Here is a 27,256-nt window from a genome sequence, read left to right on the forward strand (position 1 = left end):
CTTGTATGTTTTGTAATTTTATACGGTGAGCTCATCTTTAGTTTATTTTGTTTTTTTCCAAAAGAATTCGATGTGGCCTGAGTTTGGAGAGTGTCCCAACAGAGTGCTGTCGTGTTTGCTTCTGCCATTTACCTCAGGAATATCATAAGCTTGGGATTTTCTATACATTTCTTGGCTTGGCAGTACTCACTGAGTAAATTCAGACCCCATCAGTGAGAGGCACAGCTGTGGGTCGTGGGCTCTCACTGGAGGCTTCTTTTATTTCCATTCATGCTTCCTTGTTAGCTTCCTTTTATGGTGGCTAGGGTTTTGGTTTTTCTTTTTCATTTTTGAGGGGAAGAGGGCTGGTTTGGGCTTTTTAGTCTGCAATCCTCAACACTTACCTTGGGCCTTTTACTAAGGGTACAGCCCTTGCGGGTCCTAGCCTCCCTATGGTGGTCTCAGCTGCAACTCTCCTCGCCTGAGCCCGAGGCCTTGTCTCCTGTCTGTGAGGTTTTTTGTGTTGCTTTGTTGTATTTTTTAAAGACAGAGTCTTGTTCTGTCGCCCAGGCTGGCATGCAGTGGCGCAATCTCGGCTCACTGCAACCTCCGCTTCCTGGGTTCAAGCCATTCTCCTGCCTCAGCTCCCTGAGTAGCTGGGATTACAGGTGTGCACCACCATACCTGGCTAATTTTTGTATTTTTAGTAGAAACAGGGTTTCACCATATTGACCAGGCTGGTCTCAAACTTCTGACCTCAAGTTATCCGCCTGCCTCGGCCTCCCAAAGTGCTGGGATTACGGGCATGAGCCACTGTGCCCGGCCTATGTGTGAGTTCTGAAGCGAAAAGTCCTGGCTGTTTTCAGGCCCATTTCCCCTCAGTTGCTGCACACCAGCTCCTGCACTTGCCTCTCTTCATTTCTTTTTTCTTTTTTTTTTTTTCCTTTTTTTTTTGGAGACGGAGTCTCGCTCTGTCTGCCAGGCTGGAGTGCAGTGCCGTGATCTCAGCTCACTGCAAGCTTCACCTCCCGGGTTCATGCCATTCTCCTGCCTCAGCCTCCCAAGTAGCTGGGACTACAGGTGCCCGCCACCACGCCTGGCTAATTTTTTGTATTTTTAGTAGAGACAGGGTTTCACCGTGTTAGCCAGGATGGTCTCGGTCTCCTGACCTCGCGATCTACCCGCCTCGGCCTCCCAAAGTGCTGGGATTACAGGTGTGAGCCACTACGCCCAGCCAAAATCTTTATTATGTATATCCATACATTATGCATAAGACAAAAGTACCATAGAGGCTCTTGTCATTTATAAGTGTGATGATTGGGGTTTCACACTTGTGTGTAAGATGTGCCTCCCACAAACCTGGTTACGAGTTGGCACATTACCTGTCCAACGTGAAAAAAGAAAGTAGTACTGTACATAAAATCGTGAATCTGCTTTCTCATTTGATGAGTGTCTCAGTCTGCCCAAGTTGCTATAACAAAATACCACAGACTGGAGGGCTTTAGCAACAGACGTTTTCTCACAGTTCTGGAGGCTTGAGGTCTGAGATCAGGGGGCCGGCATGGTTGGGTTCTGGTAAGGGTCTTCTCCCTGAGTTGCAGATGGCAGCCTTCTTGCTATGTGTTCACATGTGGGGCAGGAGAGTGGAGAGAAAGAGAGTGAGTGAGTTCTCTAGTGTCTCTTATTGTAAAGGTACTAGTTCTGTCATGAGGGTCCCGCCCTCATGACCCCAAACCTAACGACCTCCCAAGGCCCCCATTTCTAAATACTATCATGGTGGAGAATAGGGCTTCAACATAGGAATTCGGAGGATGGGGGAACAGCTGTAATTTAGCCCATAGCAATCAGACTTTCCTATCGACAGCCGCCTTTCAGCTTGGAGGCCCAACTGTGAGCTCAGCAAGAATGGGATTACCAGGTTCACATTCTTGGACAGAGCCCACCTCAGCAGGGGGGTACAGGGCTGAGAACACAGTAAGGTCCACACAATCCATGAGTAGTGTGTAGAGTTTGGGGAGGGAAATCAACTCAGTATTTCTGCCTGAGGCCAGCCCCCGAGAGGTGCCAGGCCTAAGTGGCCCTCTCTTCTCTGCTTCCTCCCGCTGCAGGTCACCATGGTAGGAGTGCAGCTTTCTCCCCCAGTTACTTTCCAACTCCGGGCTGGCTCAGGACCCGTGTTCCTCTGTGGCCAGGAACGTTATGGTAAGTCAGAACGTGGGCTCAGGAAGGTCCGAGAGTACCGTGCCAGGCAGGGGCTCGAGATACACTAGCTAGTCAAACCCTGGAGGGATTCTTGAATTTGGGGAGAAAATCCCCAAAGGCAACATGACAACCAGCAGCCTGGACTGGAAGGCAAGGGCTCTGGTCCCTGTTCTTCTTTACCCTCCTATGATCTCTGTAGGCTGCAGCCCCTCGCTTGTAAACTTCAAAGAGCAGTTGTGAAGAATAAATGGGATATTCAGGAAAAGTACTCAGCGTAATACCCGGTACTAGGGAGCCACTGTTCAGCATGTGGCTGCTGCAGTGATGCAGACCACAGCAACGCGGACTGTAGCAACGCAGCATGATGCTGACTTCTTCAAGATCCCTTCAACTGGCCCTCTTTTCTGTATGATTATGCCTCATTCATCAGGGTACTCTCCTGCTAAAAAGCCTTGGCAGGTCCCACTTCTTTTAGGATAAGGTTTCAGTTCATTAGCTATTTGCTTTAGATTCTTTTCCCTTCTCCCTCCTCTTCTTCCACCACTCTGCCTACCTTTAGCCTTGGCCCCAGCCCTTGCCAATATGAATCCCCCTCCTACCCACCCAGAGCTTCCCCTGCCCTCTTTCTACCACCCCAGCCCTCTGCAGGGCTTTCCTAGACCCCCTACCCTACCCTGGCCTCTACTCTCAAGAGGGCCAGAGAGGGTGCCGCCCTGTACAAGTGTCAGGAAGGTAACCACTGTTAACTCCAGGCTAGGATTCCTCCAGGGCAGTGCTTGGAGCAACACGGATCACAGAATGGGAGGTGGGCATCGAGATTCTATAGCTCTGAAGCTGTGCCCCTGCCCCCTTTCCCATGCTATCACAGAAGCATCAGACCTAACCTGGGAGGAGGAGGAGGAGGAAGAAGGGGAGGAGGAGGAAGAAGAGGAGGAAGATGATGAGGATGAGGATGCAGATGTATCTCTGGAGGAGGAAAGCCCTGTCAAACAAGTCAAAAGGCTGGTGCCCCAGAAGCAGGCGAGCGTGGCTAAGGTGGGGGAAAGAGTGTGGCTGTTTGAAAGGAAGTGGCGCCCTACAGAAGCACCTCAGAGGGATGGGCCACCGGGAGCCTGGGCCAGCCTCCCAAGCTGAGTGTGCAGGATGGGCCAAGGCCACCTGGGCTAGTCCTGGCCAGGTGCTCAGCGGGGACCTTGTGGACCTTGGGAATCTGTTCTGGCTCTGGACTTTGTCCTAACTCTCCTAATAAACTGTTTTTTGGTTCCCAGAAAAAAAAGCTGGAAAAAGAACAAGAGGAAACAAGGTAACTCTTCCTACCTATTAAATTAGCCGAAGTCTCTTAGCTGAGATATACAGTGTTAGAATACTGTGCTGTTGGCATGTATGCTTACAAATGTACACACGGTGTGTATACCTGCACACGCAGGCACACGGGTATGGAAGCTCTGGAGGGTGGCATCACCTTTCTGGAAGAGCATTACAACATCCTTATCTTGGGACCTAATTCCACTGAAGGCAATTCCTTCCACAGAATTCCATCCAAAATTCAGGGGAAATTATCTGCACTAAGATATTTCTCATGGCTGGGCACGGTGGCTCGTGCCTGTAATCCTGGCACTTTGGGATGCCAAGGCAGGCAGATCACTTGAGATCAGGAGCTCGAGACTAGCCTGGTCAACATGATGAAACCCTGTGTTTACTAAAAATACAAAAATTAGCCAGGCCTGGTGGTGTGCCTGTAATTCCAACTACTCAGGAGACTGAGGCATGAGAATTGCTTGAGCCCAGGGAAAAGTTGCAGTGAGCCGAAATTGTGCCACTGCACTCCAGCCTGGATGACACAGCGAGACTCAGTCTCAAAAAACAAAATTAAAAAAAGATGCTTATCATGACATTATTCAAATAGTGAAAAAATGGAAGCATTCTAAATGTCTACCAGTGTGACAATTGACTACACTACGTCTCTTTTTTCAATGGAATATTAATAATGCTTATGAAAAATATAGCAACTTGGAAAGTATGTGTATAGTTTTGGTTTGTTTGTTTGATGAGACCGGGTTTTGCTCTGCCACCCAAGCCAGAGTGTGATGGCACAATCATGGCTCACTGCAGCCTCAACTTTCTGGGCTCAAGTGATCCTCCCACCTCAGCTTTCCAAGTAGCTGGGACTATAGGCACGTGCCACTATGCATGGCTACCTTTTAAGTTTTGTGTAGAGATAGGGTCTTTCTTTGTTGCCCAGGCTGATCTCAACTCCTGGTCTCACACAATCCTCCTGCCTTAGCCTCCCAAAGCACTGGAATTACAAGTGTGAACCTCTGCACCTGACAAGAGTATTGATAGTTCATATAGCAGGATATAAAGTCACTTTTATTTCACACATTTTTTTTAAAGAGTTTGACCAGGCCGGGTGTGGTGGCTCACACCTGTAATTCCAGCACTTTGGGAAGCCAAGGTGGGAGACTCACTTGAGGTCAGGAGTTCAAGACCAGCCTTGCCAACATAGCAAAACCCTGTCTCTACTGAAAATACAAAATTTAGCTGGGCGTGGTGGCACATGCCTGTAATCTCAGCTACTCAGGAGGCTGAGGCAGGAGAATTACTTAAACCCGGAATGTGAAGGATGCAGTGAGCCAAGATCATACCACTGCACTCCAGCCTGGGCAACAGAGCAAGACTCCATCTCAAAAAAAAAAAAAAAAAGTTTGACCAAAAAAAAATAATAACCCTGAAAGAAAATACACCAGAGTGTTTAGTGTGGGCAGTAAAGAAAACTCTAAGTAATGTATTTTCTTGTCTATTTGCTATATTTTATACAAAATGGTTAATATTTTATAATGAAAAGGACATTTGTGGGCCAGGTGTGGTGGTGCACACCTGCAGTCCCAGCTACTCATGAGGCAGGAGGATCACTTGAGCCCAGGAGGCCGCAGTGAGCTGTGATGGTGTCACTGTAGCCTGGGCAACAGAGCCAGACTCCATCTCAAAAACAAAACAAAAGACATTTGTGATAACCAAATGAAGATAGAAGCCTAAGGAAAACACATGTGCGTGTGCATGCACACACACACACCCCTTTGTTTAAAGAGTCCGAGTGGTCCCCAGGAGGAGCAGCCGGGCTTGCTTTCCAGGGTGGGCACTGGGAGGGCCATGCCACTGGTCTGGAGCTGAGCTCTCTCCCTGACTCCCATCCCACTCCTGCTCCACTCCACCCTGTTGCAGAGCCAGCGTTAGAGACAAGAGCCCTGCGAAAAAGGTGAGTAGAACCAGGGGGCTGTGGCCCCTGAGACAAGCGGGTATTTTCTGGGGGGGGCTGCCTGGTATGGAGAAGGGAATGGGACCCTGGAGCCCTGCCTTCCCTCCACAGGCCAAAGCCACAGCCAGACCCAAGAAGCCAGGATTCAAGAAATGAGGGGCCACGGTGCAAAGTAGGCCTTCCCTGGACAGTGCTGCGGGCACAGGGTGCCCCTGCCCGGCCCCTCCATCTGTGTCTGAATGTGACAGGGGTGTTGTAGGGGCAACATGAGAGCCCCTCACCCCCAACTCTCCGCTTTCAGGAGACCCCCAGTGAAGAGCCCCACCTCGGGGTCACAATAAAGTTGCCTAGTCAGGACTTCCCTTCTCTTCCCTGGAGCCGGCCTCCTTGTCTGCAGCGCCAGCCCAAGTGCCCGGCAGAGGGCAGCCTTGAACCAGTGCACCCGGGCCCTGAGGTCATACCTGCCTCCCTGTACCCAGCCCCCGCGGCCTGAGCCTGCTGTGTCCCTCCTCCTCGGCACCCCCAATTCTCCCCCAGTGGCAAGGGAAGAGCCTAGAGTCTGCCTTCTGCTGAGCTGAGTGTCAGGTGGATTTGCAGCCCGCACACTCCCTCCGGGCAGGGCTAGGTTTATAGGCACCCAAGGGCTATAGCTGCTCAAGCTACCAGAAAGGGCCTTGCCCCAGTCTTCGCCCGACCATACTCCTGTCAGGCAGCTACTGTGTGCAGAGCATCTATGGGGACCTCAGGGACATCCATTCTTCCTGCTTGCTTCTGTTAGGGGCCAGCTCTTACAGGGACCTCCCACGTGTGAAGATCTGGGTCAGGCAGGAGCCAGAGGCCCGCACCCTCAAGGAAACCTTTGAGGTGGGGTAGATGGGATGAGCTTTACAGAGGCGCCAAGCCCCACATGCTATCAAGCAGGCCTCAGTCAAGCATAGGGGCGAGGTCAAGAGAGGACTGGGAAATGGGGTGGGGGACCCCCACCCTCTCCCCGGTGTACATAGGGGACTCTGGAGGCCTGTTCACACTTGGGTGACGCTGGCGCAGTCCCTGGAGCAGGCAAACACACAGATGGGCCCCCCACTCAGGGTTATCCATGTAGCGCCTCTGCTGGCTTCTCCCTGCCCCTCCCCAGCACCCCCGGGGGCCAGGCCTGAAGTGAACCAGTGGGGAGCTGGTCCTGCCATCCTCCCTAGGATCCCCAGGTATGGGGCCCAGGAGGTCGGAGCTCTTTGAACACCTGCCTGGGAAAGTCAACAGCCAGGCTGGGGCCTCCTGTCCAGCTATAGCTTCTCTTGAGACCAGAGACAGAGGTAGTAGAGGGCAGGGTGGTATTCTTTTTTTGTTTGTTTGTTTGTTTTTTCATTTCTTTAGAGACAGGGTCTCACTCTGTCACCCAGGCTGGAGGGCAGTGGCACAGTCTTAGCTCACAGCAGCCTCGACCTCCTGGGCTCAAGCAATCCTCCCACCTCAGTCTCCCAAAGATCTTGGAACTACAGATGTGAGCCACCACACCACAATGAATTTTAAATTTTTTTGTAGAGACAGGGGGTCTTGTTATGTTGCCCAGGCTGGTCTCCAACTCCTGGGCTCAAGAGATCCTCCCGCCTCGGCCTCCCAAAGTGCTGGGATTACAGATGTGAGCCACTGCGCCTGCCCAGGGTGGCATTCTCCCTGCATGTTTCCTACACCCATGAGACAGATGTGGGTGCTGTCCCGCCCTCCAACAGACAAGCCACTAACTTCAGGCCACCCAGAGTCCCACCCTCCAACAAGGGGACAAACCACTAATTTCAGGTCGTCCAGAGAGTGACAAGGGGGACTGCTCCATGTGGGCAGCTGGTGCTTTTCGAACTTGGTTTCATCCACAGTGACCCGGGGTAGACAAGCCCAGTTCCTCACCTTCAAGTCACTTACAGTTTAGGGAAACAAAACTCAACACAGTCATTTCAGTTACTGTCCGGTGCTTTGAAGGGAGTGAAACAGGTGAATTTGGGGGCAGGGGGAAGCAGTTTGGCGAGAAGGTCTCCTGGAGGAGGCAATGGACAAGAAGGGGCCAATGGACTTCATAAGGAGCTGGCAGAGGACGTCCCTGGGAACAGGAGCAGAGCATGCAAAAGGTCCAAGGCAGACACCCACTTGAAGGGGGATCGCTGCAGTGACAGCTGCTAATACCCACGACCCACTCCTTTAATCCTCATAACCGTGCCTTAAGGGGATTGTGATTGGCTCCATGTCTTTTTTTTTTTTTTTAATTTTTTTTAGAGACTGAGTCACACTCTGTCACCCAGGTTGGAGTGCAGTGGTGCGATCATGGCTCACTGTAGTCCCGAACTCTGGGTTCCACCTACATCATCCCGCTTCAGCCCCCTCAAGTAGCTGGGAATACAGGGACGCACCACCACACCCAGCTCATTTTTTAACATTTTTGTAGAGATGGGGGTCTCACTACGTGGCCCCGGCTGGTCTCAAACTCCTGACCTCAAGCTATCCTTCTACTTCGGTCGCCCAAAGTGCTGGGATTACAGGTGTGAGCCACCACACCTGGCCCAGCCCCATTTCTCAGATGAGGAAAGTGTGGCACAGAGAGGTTAGACAAGTTGCCCCAAGGTGACACGGCTGGCAGAGGAGCCAGGGAGTCCGGCCCCAGAGCCCTGGATTTTGACCACTCTGCTGATGGCAGGGAGGCATGAGCTGGTGCACAGTTTACGAAGTCTTGTAAACTGAGAGCAGGAGTTAGAAGTCAGTCAACCATGTAATGGTAGTCCTCAAGGGACAGCCAGGCCTCTCTACAGCCAAGCACGTATTTGGCCCCAAGCACATGAAGGCACGCAGCAGATAAACCAGTGATCACTTGATTTTGATTTGCAAGCAGGCAGTAGGAAATAAATTGCAAAGGTGGAGGCCGGGTGCTGTGGCTCACGCCTGTAATCCCAGCACTTTGGGAGGCCGAGGTGGGTGGATCAACTGAGATCGGGAGTTCGAGACCAGCCTGACCAACATGGAGAAACCCCGTCTCTACTAAAAATACAAAATTAGCCAGGCGTGGTGGTGGGCACCTGTAATCCCAGCTACTCGGGAGGCTGAGGCAGGAGAATCACTTGAACCTGGGAAACGGAGGTTACGGTGAGCTGAGATCACGCCATTGCACTCCAGCCTAGACAATAAGAATGAAACTCCAGTCTCAAAAAAAAAAAAAAATTGCAAAAATTCCATCCTCCTTGCTAGAGCACCCTTTGACCTCTGTCCTTTGCCCTTCCCCTGTCCCAATGCTTCTGTTTTTCAGCAGGAAGAGGGTGGGCTGGGCTCAAGCAGGTGGTGGCAAGTGGCTGACCTGCAGGTGGGCTCTGTGTTTGCACCAGCTGGGTTGTTAGGAGAGGCAGGCGTGAGACGACCCCAGCTGGGGGTGTTGAACTTGGCACTAGGGGGTGGGGATTAAGCACAGCAGCCCAGGCTACTTCTCAGTTCCCTTATCACCTCCTGAATGCCACCCCCCCCAGCAATTAATGTTACTAAACCCCACCCTTCTTCACTCCCCCTTACCCCCAGCTTACTCCAGTCAAGGGAGAAAGTCTGACAGTTTAGGTCAACTGAGGCTAAACCACAAAATGGGCCTCTGCCCCCATTCTTGTGGCACTTGTTGCATTTCTGCAAGTCCTTTATCTCAGCTGATGTGGATGGCGGTGGTTTTGACAGCATCCCTGGTAGAGCCATTTCCTTTTTATAAACTGGAACCCTGAAATCACAGAAGTGAAGGGACTTGCCACAGGTCACACAGCATATAAGGACCAGGGCAAGGGGGGGATAAAATCAAGGGCTCCATGCTGCCTCCCCACTCAGGGCCCACCACTGGCTTCCCCATGGGCGTAAAGGAGCACACCAAGTTAGAAGGCCAGGCTTGTAGGTACCCAATCGGAAGGGACAAGGAGCCACAGCTGTCTTGCCTGTGACACAGGCCATCCAGCCATGCCCAGAGCTAACCCCCTGGCTAAGCCCCGAGGCCCAGCTTGTCTGCTGGCATCTGTTACCATGGAGACCCAGGCTGGCCTGAGGGCTGGCCAGTGACAGCAGGCCCTGTCCCCATGGATAGAAACCAGGTGCTTGGACGCAGAGGCCTTGAGTGGCTCCCACTGTCCCCATGGCCAGTGAGTCCCGATAGCATAAATTGGAACCCTCACCCAACTTTTGCCCCCAGCTGACACCTCCACCCTGGAACCTAAGGCCTGAGCTGTTCCCTCCACGTGTCTGTGCTCTCTTTAATGCCCTGCCTGGGGACTGGGAGCTGGTGAGGTTGTGGATGTGAGGTTGAAGGTTTCTCAGGGAATGAGCCACAGCTGCCGGAAGAGGCAGAGTGTAACCCAGACTGCAGATGATGGGAAGAACGCGGAACGGAAGTGACCTGAAGGATCCACAGGGGGAAAGCAGAGAGGTGAGCACGTGGGCACCTGGTGCCTTGTCCCAGCCATGCCACCAGCTAGCTGTGAGGCTTGAAGCAAGTCCCTTGCCCTCTCTGGCTCTCATCCAAGGAATGAGGAACAAATGATGAATCCCTAAGACCCCTTCTAGCTTTGACATTCTTTGAGTTTCATTCCAAATCCCCGGACTCCCCCTGGTAAGCAAGGCCAGGGCTCGCCCATCCTCCCCACACAAGCTCAGGCTGCACCCACTCCTGGGCTGGGTCCCCGAGGAAGAGCCTGTGGAGAGGAGAGCCCGGAGCTGCCTGCACTGGTCAGTGCATGGGGGCAGGGGTGGCAGACCACTTTGTGGATTGATGGAGCTCAGGAAGGTGAGAAGGAACCCACAGGTGAGAGTTTCGCCCCCCCCCCCCCCCCCCCCGTCATCTCTTTAGGTAAATAAATCCACATCCGCCACTTCCCCTTCCCTTCCCACCCGGAGAACTCCAGGGAGCCCAGAGCTGGGGCCTGAGCTCTGCTCACTCACAGTGGGTCTTCCCTCAGAGATCCCCAAGCAGACCCCCAGGCCCTCCTATCTTCTGCAGTCACCGTCATCCACTTTTCTGTAGGGAGGGAACAGCATGGAGCTCTCTGTTCACCAGTCTCCAGGACCTCGGATTCCACCTTTAATCCTAAAAACCCAGGAAGGCTTCTGTGTCCCTACAATGAAGCAGGTTTGGGGCTGGATCTGGAGGGTGGCAACTCAAACCATGCAGAACAGAAGAAGGATGGACTTTTCCATTCTAGCTATTCCATTCACTAGCTGGGCCATTCTGAGCAAACTACCTCCCAGTGTGCCTCAGTTTTCTCATTGGCAAAATGGGCTAGTCCCTGGCATTGTACCGAGCAATGTGGGACCGGAGGTCAGGGGAAGAGGCTGGTAGGCACTTCATCCCAGGCAGCTGCTCAGGAACACGGGACACAGGGAGGGGACTCTGAGCTGCTCCTAGCTCAGAGAGGCTCCAGGGACAGGCACTGGGAGGAAGGGGATGCAGAATGGTGAGTGGAGCTGGGACCTCTTGAAGTCTGCTGTGCGCTGATTTCACACTAAACCCCCCAACACCCTGAGGCATTCCTGTCCTCATTTCTCAGATGGAACTACAGAAGCCCAAGGAAAAGGGGCTTAGGCCAGGACACCCCGCTCTTCTCTGAGTCTCTGTCTCAGGCCAGCTTTTGCACCTCTCCATTGGGATTCTTCCTAGACCTCCATCTATACCTGCCAACCCACCTCTGACCCCCAACCTGTTGCACCCAGTATTTGCTGCCGGTCAGGAGAGCCTTAACCCCTCCTTCCCAGGCAATCAGCTGCTCCAAGCCAAGCCCACCCCTGCCCCCTGGAGGGAGGCTCCTCCTTGTAAGGCTGCTTCTGGGAATTTCCACTCCAGAGCCAGAACCAGAGACCCCAGCCCCGCTTGACACCTGCAGCTCACCCTTGGGGAGGTGCGGCACCAGACCTGAGGGCAGGAGACTGGGGAGGTGGGGCACCAGACCTGAGGGCAGGAGACTGGGGAGGTGCAGCACCAGACCTGAGGGCAGGAGAGTGGGGAGGTGGGGCACCAGACCTGAGGGCAGGAGACGCACACCCGGAGAGGGGAGGAGGGGCTCCCCTCCCTTGCCTGCCACACATCGAGTTTGCCTGCGTAGAGTTTGGCCAGTCTGTGAGGGTCAGGAATAGAGCGGGAGACAGCAGGGCCACCTCCTTCAGAAGGCCCCCACTGCTCCATCTATGCACTGGGTGGCCCAGGAGAGACTGGCAGCCCAGAGGGCACAGAGCGCACGCCCCCACCCGCATCTGCTTTGCAGCCTCACTGGCCAGGAAGGTGGACACCTCATACCTCAGTCTCCCAATTACGCCCTCCTCCTCCCCCTCCTCCTCCCTCCTTTTTCTCCTCCTCCTCCTCCCCTTTCTCTCCTCCTCGCCCCCCTGAAAACCTGTGGCTCGGAGAGACCTTGGCTTCTCTGGGACTCTACCCCTGGGGACTTCCCACATCTGCTCCTGAGCTTGGGGGCAGGGGGGCAACCGCCTGAGGAACCTCTCCAGCGATGGGAGCCGCCCGCCTGCTGCCCAACCTCACTCTGTAAGTGTGCTACCTCTCCCACTGGAGTTTTGTTGCCATTTCCAGCCTCAGGGCAGCCCTCCTCTTCCCGGGACTCCCACGCGTGCGTGTGCAGGGCTGGCAGGGCGGGGGCGGGGGCCTGGGTGCACCCTAGGCTTGTGGCTGGCACCCATACCTGGGCTTACCTCCTCTCCCCGCACAGGTGCTTACAGCTGCTGATTCTCTGCTGTCAAACTCAGGTAGGCAGGCGTTCCCACCGGCTTTCCCCGTTTTCCCACCCCACCTAACCAGGGTGGGTGCAGGGGACTGGCTCCTTTCAGGTGGACAGAGGCAGAGTCTGGCCTCTCCCTGGGTTCAGGAGGCACTGAGGTTTGGAGGGGAGTGAGCCTTTGATGGGGAGGGCAAGGAAGGGGGCTGACTGAGGTTTTACCTCTGTCCTCCCTCTGAGGACCCTCCCCACTTCCCCTGGGTCTCTGCTCCTCTCCCTCCCTCTCCACCGGGTTCCCCCAGAAGGCTAAGTGCGTGGGCACTCCGGACTTGAGGGATGGAGCCTGGAGCGGTTGGAAGCGGGTGGAGGTGATGGCTCAGGTGAGGCTTGGGTTTGCCAGTACCTGAAAGGACAGGTTTTGATGCAAAACCACTCGTATGTCCCTCTCGCCACCCTACTCCCATCAGTACAGATGCCCAGGGTGGGGGTCTCGTGAGCATGTCCGGAATGCCCGGCCAGGGTGAGGTGACTCCTCACCTGGAGGGCACAGAGGTCAAGCCCAAAGAGGTTTGTTGGGGATGGGATGCAGGGTTTGCTTCTCCACACTTCCCCCACCCCAAGTTGGCCCCCCACCTCCCTCCATGCACACCTCCCACCCCCAAGTCTCAGCCCCCAGTGCGAGGCTTGCTCCCTTTTTTGTGATCCTCCATAAAAGTGCAGCTATTAAAATGCACTGGTCCAGAACCGCTCTGGGGAGAGATCGCTTGGCTTTCCCAGGCCAGAGGCCCGCTTCTCTTCATATCCAGTGGGGACTTTTTTTGAAGGTAAATGCCTTTTCTCTGGGAGAGGGAAAGGGGCAGCCTTTGAAGCAGTGGGGGGGTGGGAGAGGGAGAGACAACTCCCCCCCCCTTTCTTCCCCCTTTTGCTCCAGCCCCGTTCCAGGCCTTTTGCTTCACACATCCAGGGGGAGCCAGAAGAAAGCCCCCAGCCTGGCTGGGAGGGGGCTGGGGGTGGGCCCAACCTGTTCTGGAGGGGAACTAGCACAATGGTGCGGCTGGCCGGGCGTTTATGGCCTGGCTGAGGCCCCATTCAGGACTCAGGGAAGGTGGCAAAGCGGTCCTTTCCCCCTTGAAGTGCCCCCTCACCCCCCTGGGAGGGGGGGCCAGCAGGCCGGACCACAGCCATGCTTGAGGGGCTGTCTGACAAGCAGCTGTCTGCAGTGGTGGAAGGGGAGGTCCTCCCGCAGCGGGAACATGAAAGGGACAGGCTAGGTCCCGCGGGGAGAGGGACTTGTGGGTTGTGGGCTGTGGGGGGGCGTGGGGCTGCCTTTGTGAAAGGCTTGAAGGGGACAAGGAAAGGAGGGGGCTTCGGGGGGGGCGCTCTCTGCTCCTGACCTGGAACAGACTGCCAGAGGAGGCCGTAGGCCAAGAGGGGCGGAGGGCCTGAACCTGGGCCAGGAGGTGGGACTGGGATAGGCAGGACCCCACCCCCTGGAAGGGAGGCCAGGGAGGGGCAGGCTGGGCAGGTCCCCCACCCCAAATGCTCCAGGGTGGGGCAAGGGGCAGGTCTTGCAGAGGCTGAGCAGAGGCTGCTCTATGGGGAGCTGCAATTGGAAATGAGCAGTGGTGCACAGGAAGTGTGAAGCCTGCGCAGGTTAAATGTCCAGCTCTGAGAGCTGCTCCCTCATCCCTCCGCCTCAAAGGTGATATTTCCCACCCCCTCCCTAGGAGGCAGTAGCCCCTAACAGATGCTGATCTGGGTCTACCTGTGTCCAGATGGCTGAGGTTGGGCCTGGGATAAAGGTGGAATTAGGGATTTGGGGCAGGGGATAGGAAAAGCTGTCCCAGGCAGCAGCATCCAGGTAGAGAGAGAAACAACAGAAAAGGTGCATTCTCCTGCCGGAGCTGAGGCTACTGTCAGCAGCCAGGAAACCTAGCCTGGGTCGCACCTTGCAGGATGGAGGGGAAGAAGTACTCTGAGTCTGTCTCACTTAGCCTTACAGATGGGTAAGGAGAGACCTAGCTGGGAGGCGGTACTCCTCCTGGCTTTGCACAGTGTGTGGGGGGAAATGGTTCCTCTCCCCCAACCCAAAGGGGAAGCAGGTGGGCGGGCGCACCCCACCAACTGGCCGGGAGCCTCTGTTACATTGTGGCTAAGGAGCCGCCTGGCAAGGGCAGCCACTGGGCCACTGCTGATAGTGCCTGTCCTCTTGGTGCTGTCTCTGCCTCCCTCTGCTAAGGAGGCACTTTGCCTGCCTGTTCTCCCATAGTGCCCAGCCCCAGCTCCAGCCCATAGAGGAGGGAGGAACGCTGGAAGGGCCCTGAGCACCAGGGGGCGAGGCCAGGGAGAAGATGGGTATGAGCTCAGGATTCCACAGTTAGTGCTTTGAAGAAATGCTCACGGGACCCTGCAGGAGCTTTCAGAGTCCCCCACATGCTCTCTGGTAACCCTAACTCACAGCACCATCTGCTCTGTGCCCCTGTGTGCTGGGCACGGGGTCTTTCAAGGCCAGAGGAGAGGATGAGGAAGGAATCTGGTTGTCCTGGCTAATGGAGCATGTCCCTGGAGTTCTGGGGGAGATGACAGGCTCTGGTCTAAGAGGCAGGGACAGCGGTTCTGTCCCTAATGAGCTGTGTGTCCCGTGTACCTCCTTCATAGAATAGGAGGATGGGATAGAACCCCAAGGGCTCCTTCCAGCTCCCAGAATCCTGATTCCAGGGCTGTGCTCTGTCAATAAGTGTCCCCCAGCCTGGGCAGACCCCAGTCCCTTCTGTAAGGTAGACGCAAAGCCAAGAGGTTATGACCGGCTCACCCAGGGGCCTGGGACGGTTATGGCCACATGCCCACTTCACTCTGCAGGACAACTGGCCTGTCCCCAATACATTCACCTCCTCACCCCTCTCCCTTGGATGGACCAGTGGTGGTGTCACCCAAAGCAAATTGACACTATTTTTCCCTTGGTAACCGCAAAGGGGGAGAATCACCCGTCTCCTAATTTTAACCAGTACGTGAGGGACCAGGGCGCCATGACCGACCAGCTGAGCAGGCGGCAGATCCGCGAGTACCAGCTCTACAGCCGGACCAGTGGCAAGCACGTGCAGGTCACCGGGCGTCGCATCTCCGCCACTGCTGAGGACGGCAACAAGTTTGGTGAGAGCTGGCCCTCCCCTCAGGCCACCCACACCTCCACTCTGCCTCACTTCTGCCCTGCCTCACCTCCTGGTCCATCCCCAGATCCTGTGTCAGGGCTGAGGGCCCCAAGGGCCTGAGCGTCCCCAACCCCTTCGCCTGAGTCTGGAGGTCAGTGTGGCTGGGTGGTCCCCTGCTGTAGCCATAGGCTGGCAGCCCCGATGGACGGAGGTCTTTCTCCCCTTCCCCACCACAGCCAAGCTCATAGTGGAGACGGACACATTTGGCAGCCGGGTTCGCATCAAAGGGGCTGAGAGCGAGAAGTACATCTGTATGAACAAGAGGGGCAAGCTCATCGGGAAGGTGAGGCTGGGAGACTGGAAACAGTAACAGAGTCAGCCCTACTGGGGTGGGGACATATAAGGCATCAAGCTCCCCTCTCTCCTCTGAGTCACACCCTCCTGCGTAAAGACTTCCCATCCTACTCTCAGCCCACCCACCTCTCTGGTTTCTTTATTTTATTTTAGAGTCCCTGGTCTTGCTCTGCTACCTAGGCTGGAGTGCAGTGGCACAATCATAGCCCACTGCAGCTTCGAACTCCTGGGCTCAAGCAATCCTCTTGCCTCAGCCTCTGAAGTAGTAGCTGGCACATGCCCAGCTAATTTTTTTTTTTTTTTTTTTTTTTTATAGATAGGGCCTCACTATGTTGCCCTGGCTGGTCTCAAACTCATGGGATGAAGCGATCCTCCCACCTCAACCTCCCAAAGTACTGAGATTACAGGCGTGAGCCACTGAGCCCGGTCTGGTTTCTCTATTTAAATGAGTCTCCGGGACTCTATTAGCCCTCTGAGGAGACTGGCAAGCCATTGGGATCTGTGGGGCTGATGTCAGGAGTATTTCTCCAGCAGACATCAGTAAGAGTTTAGCATCTACCTGACACTGCAGCCTCTGGGTGGAGGACTAAAGGCTGTTGAGGGTGTAAAGTGGGGCACAGATGTAAGACAGGAACTCCCCCAAGTTCAGTGGGGCCAGTGGGCTCCAGCTAGCAAGACAGACACTAAGCAGCTGCTCCTGTAACTGAAGCGCACAGTGGGCCCAGTCCTGCTGGGTGGGAGAATTCCACTTCTTTTGAAACCAGGCAATCCCATCTTCCCATTCCGCTGTTGCTGACCAAATGACCTCTGGTTTGCTTATCTTTGTCAAATCTCAGGCTTCTTGTCTGTAGAAATGGGCACAGACCCCTGATTGCTGACAGAGTGGGATGGGTGGCCACACTGACACCCTTCTTTCTTCTCATTGGAGGCTGCTGCCTCCTCTCCCATGCCCAGCAGCACCACTCACCTAGGCTCCATGAGCATTTCAGTGCTAAGGGCCCGGGCATGCTGGGAACTGCTGCAGGACCTTGATCTTTACCTGCATCTCAGAAAGCTGAGGCCCAGCCTGGTACAGGACCACTAAATGACAAGCCTACAACTCAGATCCACATAGCCTGTTTGCGTTGGCCACGGTTGCCTCTAACTAGGATGCCATCTCACCAGGCAGAGTTCCCTGGGTTCACGGCCCCGTTGTTCCCGTTGTCCCTCCTCAGTCGACCAAAATAGGCGCTAAGGGCAACACCCCAGACCAGGGTAGGTGGACAAATGCCCTTCCTGTCCTTGCTTCTCCCGCAGCCCAGCGGGAAGAGCAAAGACTGCGTGTTCACGGAGATCGTGCTGGAGAACAACTACACGGCCTTCCAGAACGCCCGGCACGAGGGCTGGTTCATGGCCTTCACGAGGCAGGGGCGGCCCCGCCAGGCTTCCCGCAGCCGCCAGAACCAGCGCGAGGCCCACTTCATCAAGCGCCTCTACCAGGGCCAGCTGCCCTTCCCTAACCACGCCGAGAAGCAGAAGCAGTTCGAGTTTGTGGGCTCCGCCCCCACCCGCCGGACCAAGCGCACGCGGCGGCCCCAGCCCCTCACGTAGTCTGGGAGGCAGGGGGCAGCAGCCCCTGGGCGCCTCCCCACCCCCTTCCCTTCTTAATCCAAGGACTGGGCTGGGGTGGCTGGAGGGGAGCCAGATCCCCCAGGGAGGACCCTGAGGGCCGCCAAACATCCGAACCCCTAGCTGGGAAGGGGCAGGCCAGTGCCCCAGGGGCGGCTGGTACAATGCACCCTTCCCGGACAGGTGGCAGGCCCTGGAGAGGAACTGAGTGTCACCCTGATCTCAGGCCGCCAGCCTCTGCCGGCCTCCCAGCCGGGCTCCTGAAGCCCGCTGAAAGGTCAGCGACTGAAGGCCTTGCAGACAACTGTCTGGAGGTGGCTGTCCTCAAAATCTGCTCCCCGAATCTCCCTCAGTCTGCCCCCAGCCCCCAAACTCCTCCTGGCCAGACTGTAGGAAGGGACTTCTGTTTGTTTGTTTGTTTCAGGAAAACAGAGGGAGAGAGAGAGAGAGGAAAATAGAGGGTTGGCCACTCCTCACATTCCACGACCCAGGCCTGCACCCCACCCCCAACTCCTAGCCCCGGAATAAAACCATTTTCCTGCAAATAGGTTATCTGAAGCGGGGTGGGGGATCCGACCACCGAGTACCCCTGGAAACGAGCCTGTCCGTCCCCGGCCGGGCGTGGCCCCGGCAGGTGCAGGCGCGGCCCGCAGCGCTGGGGCCCCCGGGAGGCGGCGGGCTCGGCCCCGCGGGAGGCGGGCGGTCCCTCCCTGGCGCGGGCTCGGGTTTCCTGGGCTCGCGCGGCGCGGCCCGTGCTACCTGTTGGGGAAGAAAACCCGAGTCCCCAGAGGGGCCGGGGCCGGGGCCGGGACGTGCATCCAGCCGGGCCCCAGGCCCGAGGCGCAGGCGAGGGCCCTGCGGAGCCCGGCGAGGCCCGGGCGGCCCGCGGACGCCAGGAGCCTCCTCGGGCAGCGAAATTGCTTTTTTTCCGGTGAGGAGGGCGGGGGCGGGGAGTGGGACTGGGCGGCCGGAAGGGGGAGGGGGCGAGAAGGCGTCCCCTGTCCTCCCGGGTCCCCGCGGGGCCGGGGCGGGGGCCACACCTGAGGGCAAATCTCAATTAGAGGCAGCGGCCGGGCCCGGATGGCCCAGGGGGGAGGGGGAACGAGGGGCGGGGAGGAAGGGGCGGCCCTGCCCCCACCCCAGCTTCTCCGGTGGGCTTTCCCAGGGGCCTCCAGGTGTGCGTCTGGGGAGTGGAACTCGGGGGCGATAAAACCCGCCTCTTCAGTGCGCTGGCTTTTAATCTTGTCGAGGGGGAGGTCCTTCCTCGCAGGGACCACCCCCCCACCCCAACAGGTCAGCTCTTCAGGGGGAACACCTTCAGCAAACCCCTCTCTTCTGGGGTTGGGGCCCCAGCCTCAGTTTCCCCTACCCTCACTGAGCCCTCTCTTCTGAGGATGACCCCCAGCCTCGGTTTCCCTTTCCCTCACTGAGCCCTCTCTTATGAGGATGTACCCCCTCCCCTCCCTCTTCCTTCTGAGAGTACCTTGAGGAGGGGCATTATGGAGAGGGAAGGATGAAAGACATCCCGTCTCCTCTCTGCTCCCTAGAATGGCCTAAAAATAAGAAAAGAGGAAGTGGGGAAGGGCCCTGGTCCAGTGAAAATGGGAGGTGGGTGCAGCTACAGTCCTAGTTGATGGCGAGGGCTGGCGCAGAGTCTGACACCCCCACCTCGGGGCAATTTAGAAGGTGGGGACAGCGGCAGCCAAGAGGGAGGTCCCCGGCCCTGGGACAGACATTCTCCCTACTGCTCGTCATAATTGCTTTTCACCAGGTTACTTTTTTCTCTCCCCCATCACAAAGAGTCTTAATCCCAGTGAAGACTGCGCTGTGTTGGGGGTAGTTTTCTGGGATGTGTGTTGGGAGGGTGGTCTGGAGCCACAGCTGATAACTGGCGAGTTCAATGGGACTTAACGGGGGAAACACCCAGCAATTACTTGAGGACAAAGGGTTGGGGGCCCCCCAGGTGTAGAGGACTGGACTTTGGGGGGTGGCTGGGGAGGAGGCTGGGAAGGAGGTGTGTTGGGGAGGGGGCCTCTTACAATCCCTCTGATTTCCGCAGGAATTTGAGACATTCTTTAAAACTAGACTGCCTCCCCGCTAGCCGGGGTCTCCGGCCCACCCCCGCCCCTCCCTCGCTCGGGTTAGAGACGGCTTCAAAGGTGGACGGAGCCCTTTGTCTTGACTCTGCTTTCTTCTCGGCCTTTCTCCGGCCCCTCCCTCCCTCTCTTTGACCTCCCCAGCACCGACAGGCCTCTGGGGGCTGGCTCCAGAAAGCCTTCACTGTTTTCTTTCTTGCTTTTTGAGGTGAGACCTGGCAGGGAGGGACAGAGAAGGGAGAGGGAGGGCCACTCCGGAGGCCTGTGCTGTCCCAGGGGGTGCCCTCATCCCACCCCATCCCCGAGGTGTCCAGCGCCTGCTCTCCCCCTGGGTCGCTGGGTCCCTGGGTCCCTGGCTGGACTCTGAGCCTTCTCCTCACCACACCTCTCGGCGCCTCTGCCCAGTGTCCAGGCGCTGCCATGCCCCAGGTGGCTCTTCAGGCTCTGGAAGTCTGTTCAGCTCATTCCCCCTGAACTAGTGGTGACTTCAAAGATGCTAAAAGGAAGAAGCCAAAAGAATAGATCCCTAATGATGGCACTTCAAATGGACTATTTGAACATGCACATCTAGGCGGTGGGAAGGAAGGAGGACTTCCCCCAGGTCCTCAGACCACACCTGGCTTCAGCAACCCTGCTTGCCTCTGAGTGCCTGGGTCTATGCAGGTGTGAGCATGGAGTAGCCACAGGGGGCTAATTGCTAATAGCCCCTTGCTGTTGGGGAAACATGAACCCCTTTAGGGGAGTATGTGACCAGCGGCCACCAGTGCCTCAAATCTCACGCCAGTTTGGGATTACCAAGAACTCTCACTAAGAATGGCTCACAAATTGACCTCCCCTTTCTCCGTCCCGTCCTCCAAACAGCCGGATGAGGCAGAGGGGAGCCAAGCAGGTCATCAGAGGGGGACATTCACTCATTCTTTAGGCCACACAAACTGGTTCCACTTACATCAGTCTATTCAACCCTGTCCCTCTGACGCTGAGACAGTGACTTTCCAGGGACCAAGCCAAAAGCCTTGCCTCAGTCCTCAGTGTCTTCAGTGTCAAGCACTTGCCATGGTAAAGAACCGTTTCTCCTCAAGCCAAACCCCACCCCCTTCGGCCTGCCCTTGGCTGTCCTGCCTGGCTTCTCTTTCCCAGCTCCTCACAGAGGACCCTTCCCCAAGATTCCCTCCGCTCTGCTCTCCATCTGCCAGCTGCCTCTCTGAGCAACCTCAGCATCTCAGCCACCGCCTCCTTGCCCTCCTTGCGCGTGACTGCTCTCCCCCAAACTCTGGGGCTCTGCACCATGGCCAGACCTCACTGGGATCTGTCTAAATCTCCGCTAGCTCCCTACATCATCTCTGTGCCGCCCAACATTGCCCTCTACTCCAGTACATCCGAGTTTGCTCCACTTACTTTCCCTACCACAACCACAGCTCTCCCCAGGCCACACTATCCCGGCCAAACTCCTTAGCGTCATCTTTAAGACTCCTGTCCAGCCCTGTCCAGTCTCCCCATTCGGCCCTAGCCCCACAACTACCATTTAAGAATGTTGGAAAACTGCAACTCTATCAAGCAAGCATGTCCCCGTCCTCATTCGAAGGGTTCCTGCCACCTGTCGTGTCCTGCTCTAGCACACACGCGCACACACACACACACACACACCCCCAGACCGCAGGCTCCTCCTCTGCTCCATAGGCTCTCGGTTCTACCCGGGGAGGAGCAACTGTCTCCACTGCCACTGGTCTTGCCAGCCATTCACTTGCCCTTGCCTTATGGTACATGTCACAGCTAGTCCAGAACTGTCATGATGTATGTACTTGTCATGATTCCACTAAATAGCAAGTGCCCCAGATGTAGAAATAGTCCATCTTTTCCTTCCTGACTGCCCAGCACAGTATGTTCACAGGGTAAATATTTATTGAGGAAATACACCACCTGAAGCTCCAGAAAGAAGTCATTATCCCAACACCCCACCGTGGCTCTAGGCGGAGGCAGGAGGGAGGCCAGAATCCTGCCTTCTCCCACCTTCTTTGGCAGACATGGGTGGGGCCGGGGCTTAAGCAGTTAGTCCCAGTGTTTATTTTTCTGCCACAACATTCAAGCCCTGGGCTAATCCTTCCGTTAATAAAAAAGATAGACAAGATAGAGCTCTCAAGGCACTTGAAATTTAATTGGAGGGATAAACCCATAAAAAGGCAGTTATTTGTTCTTTGATGGGACTTTTGGAAATCCCTCTTTTACAGATGACATAACAAAGCAACTATTTTTTTGTTTGTTTTTCGTACGTCCCCAAAGACGTAAAGGGGAGACAAGAATTATTGGAAATAAGGAAACTAATATGTACCGAGCTCAGGAGATGTACTAGGCCACAGTCAGGGCACATTTGCTTGCACTCCTTCTTTAGGGCGGTAAGATGTTCCCATGTAGCACATGTGGATGAGTTCACACTCAGAGATGCCAGGCCATTCACGGTCTCCCAGCTAGTGAGCACTGCACTCTAGATTCTACCTGGCTTCCACACTTTGCATGCAAGGTTCTCCACTCCCTCCCCTGCCCATGCATCGTGGGTTCTGGGGCAGGAAAGAGCACAGGCCGGGGTGCTTGCGGGGGCTTTGTGGAAGGCCTGGGGTTTGCATGATTTCAGTGCAGAAAATATGCACAGAGCAGAAAACGATGAGAGGAAAAACGGGCATGAGAATCAAGGCGGGAAAATGGGAGGTGTGCTCCAGGGAAGGGGAACAGTCTGTCTACCTGGCTGGAGCTGAAATTTGTGTAGAGAAGTGGCAGGAAGTGATTGGATCAAGTGATGAAGAGTTTGGTCCTTATGCTGTGGCAGGGAGGAGATGGTGAGGGGCTTTGCGGGGGCCCGATGCAGTGGTCTGGTGGCAGCATGCTGCAGGAGTGGAGGCTCGGGGGTCCGGGCAGCAGAGTCTAATGCCCGGAGGCGGGGGCACATGGCTCCCAATCTCTGATGAGAATGGTGACTTTGGGGCCCTCATCCTTCTTTTTCTTCCGGTCTCTGTCACCCTTTCCCTCCTCCCTGAGTATCCAGGTGCCCTGGCTCTACCTCTCCAGAAGTTAATATTTACATAGCTCCCCCGCCCAGCATGTTGGTGTGTGGGGTGGGGCCAGGGGGCACTGGAGTGAGACAGACCAGACGTGGACAGAGAAGCCTATCGAGAGGGCCTGGGGGAGGGAGGAGGCAGCAGGGCCGGAGTCCGCCCAGGACATCTGGTACCAGTGACCTTGTGGGGAAAGGAGCCAAGAATGGGGCGTCAGGGGGCCTGGGACCCCCCTGCCTGAGAGACACAGGAACCCTGGCCCCGTGTTGTGGACACCAGCGCCCATTCTCAAGGTCTTGAGAACTCCTGAACTTCCAAAGGTACGAGAGCCCTGGCAGCCACCGCCTGCCTGCTGGGTATGGAGCAGAGCTGAAGAAACCCACCTGCCTGGGGCCTGAGCCAACAGGCACCTGTTGTTCAGTGTTGCCAGCTTTCAAGGGGAGAACCTCCCCTTTCAGACAAGCCATGGGGGAGTTCAGTTCAGCCGGCCTTGAGGGGTCAGAGGCCTTCTCAGGGGGAGGAGGCTGGAGGCAGAGTGAGTATTTCCATGGGACAAGGACAGTGATGAGGTGGGGGCAGAGGATGGCATGGGTGAGAAGGGTCCCCTTGCCTCCCCTCTGAAGGCCCACCACCAATACACACACACACACACACACAGCCCAAATCCCTGGCAGCAAAATGACCTTGGCAGCTACCACTCCTCAGGTCGACAGAGGGAGCTCTCACTCTGCAATCCCCTTGGGTCCAGGCCTGGCTGGGCTGATCACTCTTCCTGCCCAAGGTGGCCCGCCCGCCCCACCCGTGGAGGGACATTCCGATAGAATGTAAGACTCGGGCGTGGTGGGGGACAGTGGGAATGGGGCCTTGAGGGATTGGAAGAGAGCTGTCCCGTGCCCTGACTTTTCTCAGTGGAATGAGAGAGGGTTTGGGACCAGGTGAAGGTGCTCACGTAGAGACGGCAGAGGTGTGGGGCCCGCAGCCGAGTGCCCAGTGCAGCCAGCGCCCAGGGGCCTCTGCACCCTGCTGGAGCAACCCCCCTGGCCCTTCACCACAAGGACTGTCCCTGCCTTGCTGTCTGTCACTGTCCCGGGCTCCACACTGGGCTTCCTGGAGTAGTGACTCTCCGCAGTGCTGCACACTCTTCAAGACTGGCCTGCTCTCCGGCCCTGAATTAGGGTTCTCCTGAGGTCACCCCTAGAGCCAATTCTAGAGCCTTATGGAGGGAAGTGGGGGGATGGGGCACTTGGTGGGGTTCACTGGGCACCCTAGCTCCTGAAGCTGTCCCCTAACCCCCAGTGCCAGCACTGAGGACACACCCTCAGGCCTCCTCCCTCCATCTCTGAGGAAGAGGCAGCGGGAGCCACAGCTTCCTCCTCCCCCCTCCCTGCCGCCGCAGCTGAGCCAGGCCTGAGCTGCCGGCAGGTTGTCTTGGCAACGGGAGGCGGAGAGGAGATGCGCTGAGGGATGGAGGTGTATGTCACCGAGGAGGCTGCTGCGCTCCTGCCCCACGCCCTGGGCCCTTGAAGGTACCGAGCACCCTCCCCTCCTTTTCCCCTCCCCCATTTCCCCTTGACTCCCCCGACTCGGCCCTACATACGCTGGTTTCGATAGGAGGAGGCACCCCTCCTCCCAGGCCAAGCGGTCCTACACATTCCTCATCACCCACCTCGTTCCAGGCCCCTGGCCACAGTGTCCTTCCTGGCATCAGCTCACTCCAGCTCTACCTCTGGGGACCCTTGCACCAGAAGACAGCTCTCCTGGGGTGTGGCCTGGTGGGGGAGGGGCATTGGCAGGGGAGGAACCCAGGTCGGTGCGGCAGGGATCAGGAATCCTAAAGGGCTGAGGTGTCAAAGCCCCCGGTACCTGGTCAGCTGGAGGGACCGAGAGATCATCTAGGGCTGGAGCGGGGCTGGGGCTTCCTCTCTCCCTCTCAGCCCCTGATTACAGGGAAGTAAGGGTGGGGTTGAAGGTACAGAAAGCCGAGAGGCTGGGCTGAGGCCGGGCTGGTTGTGGAGCAATGGCCGGGGTGGCTCCTCCTCCAAGGCTGTGCCCCTTCCTGCCACATTAAAGGTATGCCCCCTCCCACATCACTCTCCTGGCCTTTTTCTTGCAGTTCCATGGATCCCATGCTTCATCCCCCACCCCCAGGTTTTCTCTATACCTTCACAGCCACCCCCACCCGGCTACAACAGCTCAGCCTGTGTTCTGTCTCCTTTCTCAGCCACCTGCCTCCCTCCTTCCTCCCTTCTCTCTGAAGCCCATCCCTCAGGTTACTGTCCTCTCTGTCCCCACCAGCCAGATACATTCTGTCCCCTCCTGGCCTCTTCCCTCAAGCCCCTCCCCCTGTGCTTCTCCATTCAGACACCCCAGAGCCCCTTCCCCAGATTCTAGATTTCCCCAACAACAGCTGATACCATCAGCTGACCGGGTGTGGGCAGGGTTGCCAGGGCAACGGTGAGGGCTGCCTAGGTAGGCAAGTCTGCGGTGTGGAGGTGGAGAGGACGCTGGGGCCAGGGCGAGGGTCGAGGGCAAGGCTTGTTGCCCTTCCCTGTCCTGCCCAGGGGGCCCGAAAGGCCAATGACAGGCTCCTGGGATGGTTGAGGCTTTGCTAGAGACAGGGAAGGCACATGCCTGTAAATTCTGTGCTGGGACCCAGGGGTTACCGGGCAGGAAGCTCCTTTTTCATGAAGCTGCCCTAGGGAGAGATGGAGTCCTCTCTCTCTGCTGCATCCCATTAGAGTTCCCAGGGGATTCAGGTTATCAAGGGGCCAGCCCACGTCTCAGTACTGAGGACCTGGTTGCATCCTTCCATTCTGCCCTCCCAGGAAAGAGCTCATCCTTGGGTAACCAATTCTGGCCTGTGCCTGCACCCCCACCTCGAGAGGCTGGGCCCCAGAAGCCTCAGTTGCTGCTGTCAGATGGTGGGGTGGTCATAAATAGGGTAGGAAGTGCAGGTGCCTGGAGAAACCAGGCATTGTCCCCCTGGGTCATCAGTAGCCCCCTCCCCCCACCCACCACCCACAGCAACTTGAACTCTGGCTGTTTAGGAGGAGGCTGAGGGGCTCTGGGTGCATGTAGGTGTGTGTGAGTGTGAGTACTGCAGACTGGGGTGTGGGAAAGGGAGAGGACAGTGCTGGCTGATTCTGCTTCGTCATGACGCTGGGTTAATGCTCCTCTTGTTTGAAATGGATTGAGCTGCAGCGTTGGTGGAAGAGCGCGCACATCCACACACACACACCCTTGCCAGCCACACGCTATCAGCTGGAGGTGGGGAGGGCGCGGGGAGGGCGTAGGGGAGCCGGCAGCCTGCCCGCCCGCCCCCAGACAAGGACTCCCCAGCACCGGGGGATCCAGGCAGTCGTGGCTTGCAGAGAAGCAGGGTGGGGGCAAGGGGGGTGGGGGCCCAGAGGGGAGATCAGACTGCTCAGCCGAGACCAGCTCCCCTCCTTTGCCAGCTCCCACCCCACCCACCCACCCCAAGCCAGCTTTTTTCCTGTTATTTGTGCTCCGGGGAAGCGCGGCTGGGTTCCTGGAAGAGACGCCTATTACCTAGGCTCCTGGGGGAAGTGGCAGCCCTTGGATCTGGCCTACGCCTCTCGGGCCTCTGTGGCCTCAGAGCGTCTGGTCCACACTGTCTGGGAAGAGGTAGGTGGCAGGGTCTCCGCCTCTTCCCCCCTCTGTGGGCACTGTGGGCCACAGCGCTTGCTGGTGAGCCAGGCTTTGGGTGGCGGCAGGGTATCTGGGGGGAGCCCACGGTGGTCCCTGTTCAGTGGGAGGATGGGCCGGCCCCTGGGACTAGCTGGGCCTGACTAATGGAACCTTCTTCTGATTTCGGGAAGAGGGCCTGGGGTGTCCTCATCCCAAGGATGAGAACTGCTCCCAGCCTAATCCCCTCTTGGTTAGCATCTCTGCCTGGCCCACCTAGCTGAGCAGGCCAGCAGTGGAAGGGATGGACTGTGGGGGCACGGGGTGGGCAGGGGAGCATTCCCTATCTGCTGAATACTGGCCTGCTGGCCTCCCCGCAACCACTCCACATGCTCTGGGGGTTGGAGCAGTACATTTAGGGGCCTGAGGCTGTTTATCTGGAGCCTGCTTTTTAGGGGGAGTGGGAGGAGAGCCTGCTCCCAGCCAGTGACTGGCCAGGCTGGGGTGGGGCTGAGTGAAGAGTGAGGCTGTGGCAGGGCACAGCTGCAGGCCCAGGCCCAGTTCTCCCCCTGTGCCCACCGCTGGGATGCTTGAAGGGGCCAGGGCTGAGCAGACATGCAGCCCCCACAGGGTTCTGGGGCTCCCCTCCCTAGCTCTGTCCCTCAGGGCCCAGTAGGCCCAGCCCCCTATCTTGGGCAGACACACCCGGTGTGTCCCTTCCAGGGACCGGTTGCCGGGTTGTGAGAGTCAGGGGAGCAGGGACAGGTCCAAGACAAGGAAGGCAGTTGGGCTCTGGGAATGGGGAGCCCAGGGAGGGCCTCCGGAGCTGGGTAAGTGGAGGGCTCTGTGTGTGTTGCTGCACACGTGCACAAGTCTGGGATGGATGCCAGGGAGAGGACCAGTGGGTGGGTGCGAGCGGGTGTTGGCAGCACCATGTGTCACTGTGAGGGGGCCTCGATGGGAGGGTGGGGGCGTGAGCTGCCACGCAGGGCTTTGGAGTCTCCCCACGTGCATGAGTCCTGCAACAGTTTCAACGCAGGTGCTTCTGCCTGTGCCCACCTGTCCATCTTGTGTCGTGCTGCTGGCCTCTCCGTGGTCAAGTGTCAGACTCCTGGGTGAAGTTGTCCACCCGTGGGTGGATGTATGCAGAATCCCTCTTCTAGAGCTCCTGGGTGTTGGGGGGACTGGAACAGGGAGGCCCCAG

The 27,256-nt window shown here is 57.0% G+C and overlaps 3 protein-coding genes and 1 non-coding gene across 24 annotated transcripts in view; all 4 read left to right on the top strand.

The window, feature by feature from the left end:
• Positions 1-5,794, top strand: part of NPM2 (nucleophosmin/nucleoplasmin 2) — a 12,055-nt gene extending 6,261 nt beyond the window's left edge. For 2 of the 3 annotated variants that reach the window (XM_010365337.2, XM_010365338.1), the window contains 5 exons: positions 2,088-2,181; positions 3,050-3,216; positions 3,450-3,484; positions 5,404-5,437; positions 5,549-5,794. In XM_010365337.2, coding sequence (XP_010363639.1) covers positions 2,088-2,181; positions 3,050-3,216; positions 3,450-3,484; positions 5,404-5,437; positions 5,549-5,593 — 375 coding nt within the window. In that variant the 3' untranslated portion in view covers positions 5,594-5,794. The remainder of the gene's footprint in view (positions 1-2,087; positions 2,182-3,049; positions 3,217-3,449; positions 3,485-5,403; positions 5,438-5,548) is intronic. The other variant, XM_010365339.1, reaches the window with a different exon arrangement.
• On the top strand, positions 1,269-1,371 carry LOC115899834. The gene has a single exon (XR_004059435.1). It is a non-coding gene; the product is annotated as a small nucleolar RNA U13 (small nucleolar RNA).
• Positions 5,795-11,755: 5,961 nt separating the features above from the next.
• Positions 11,756-17,812, top strand: FGF17 (fibroblast growth factor 17). 2 transcript variants are annotated; one of them, XM_010365341.1, is made up of 5 exons: positions 11,756-11,969; positions 12,151-12,187; positions 15,162-15,306; positions 15,542-15,648; positions 16,956-17,812. In XM_010365341.1, the coding sequence occupies exons 1-5, from the start codon at positions 11,935-11,937 to the stop codon at positions 17,247-17,249; spliced, it is 618 nt and encodes a 205-aa protein (XP_010363643.1). In that variant the 5' UTR covers positions 11,756-11,934; the 3' UTR covers positions 17,250-17,812. The 2 variants fall into 2 exon arrangements, with proteins under 2 accessions (XP_010363643.1, XP_010363642.1); XM_010365340.2 differs by having other exon boundaries at positions 11,826-11,969; positions 15,129-15,306.
• A 122-nt stretch (positions 17,813-17,934) lies between these two features.
• Positions 17,935-27,256, top strand: part of DMTN (dematin actin binding protein) — a 34,879-nt gene continuing 25,557 nt past the window's right edge. For 7 of the 18 annotated variants that reach the window (XM_030937717.1, XM_030937712.1, XM_030937719.1 and 4 more), the window contains exon 1: positions 23,137-23,933. The gene's annotated coding sequence lies outside the window, so the exon portion shown is untranslated. Of the gene's footprint in view, positions 18,199-23,136; positions 23,934-25,734; positions 26,053-26,746; positions 26,883-27,256 lie in introns of those variants that run through there. The other 11 variants (XM_010365346.2, XM_030937715.1, XM_030937723.1 and 8 more) reach the window with 7 other exon arrangements.

Source organism: Rhinopithecus roxellana, chromosome 9 (assembly GCF_007565055.1).
Source record: "Rhinopithecus roxellana isolate Shanxi Qingling chromosome 9, ASM756505v1, whole genome shotgun sequence".
Taxonomy (NCBI): domain Eukaryota; kingdom Metazoa; phylum Chordata; class Mammalia; order Primates; family Cercopithecidae; genus Rhinopithecus; species Rhinopithecus roxellana.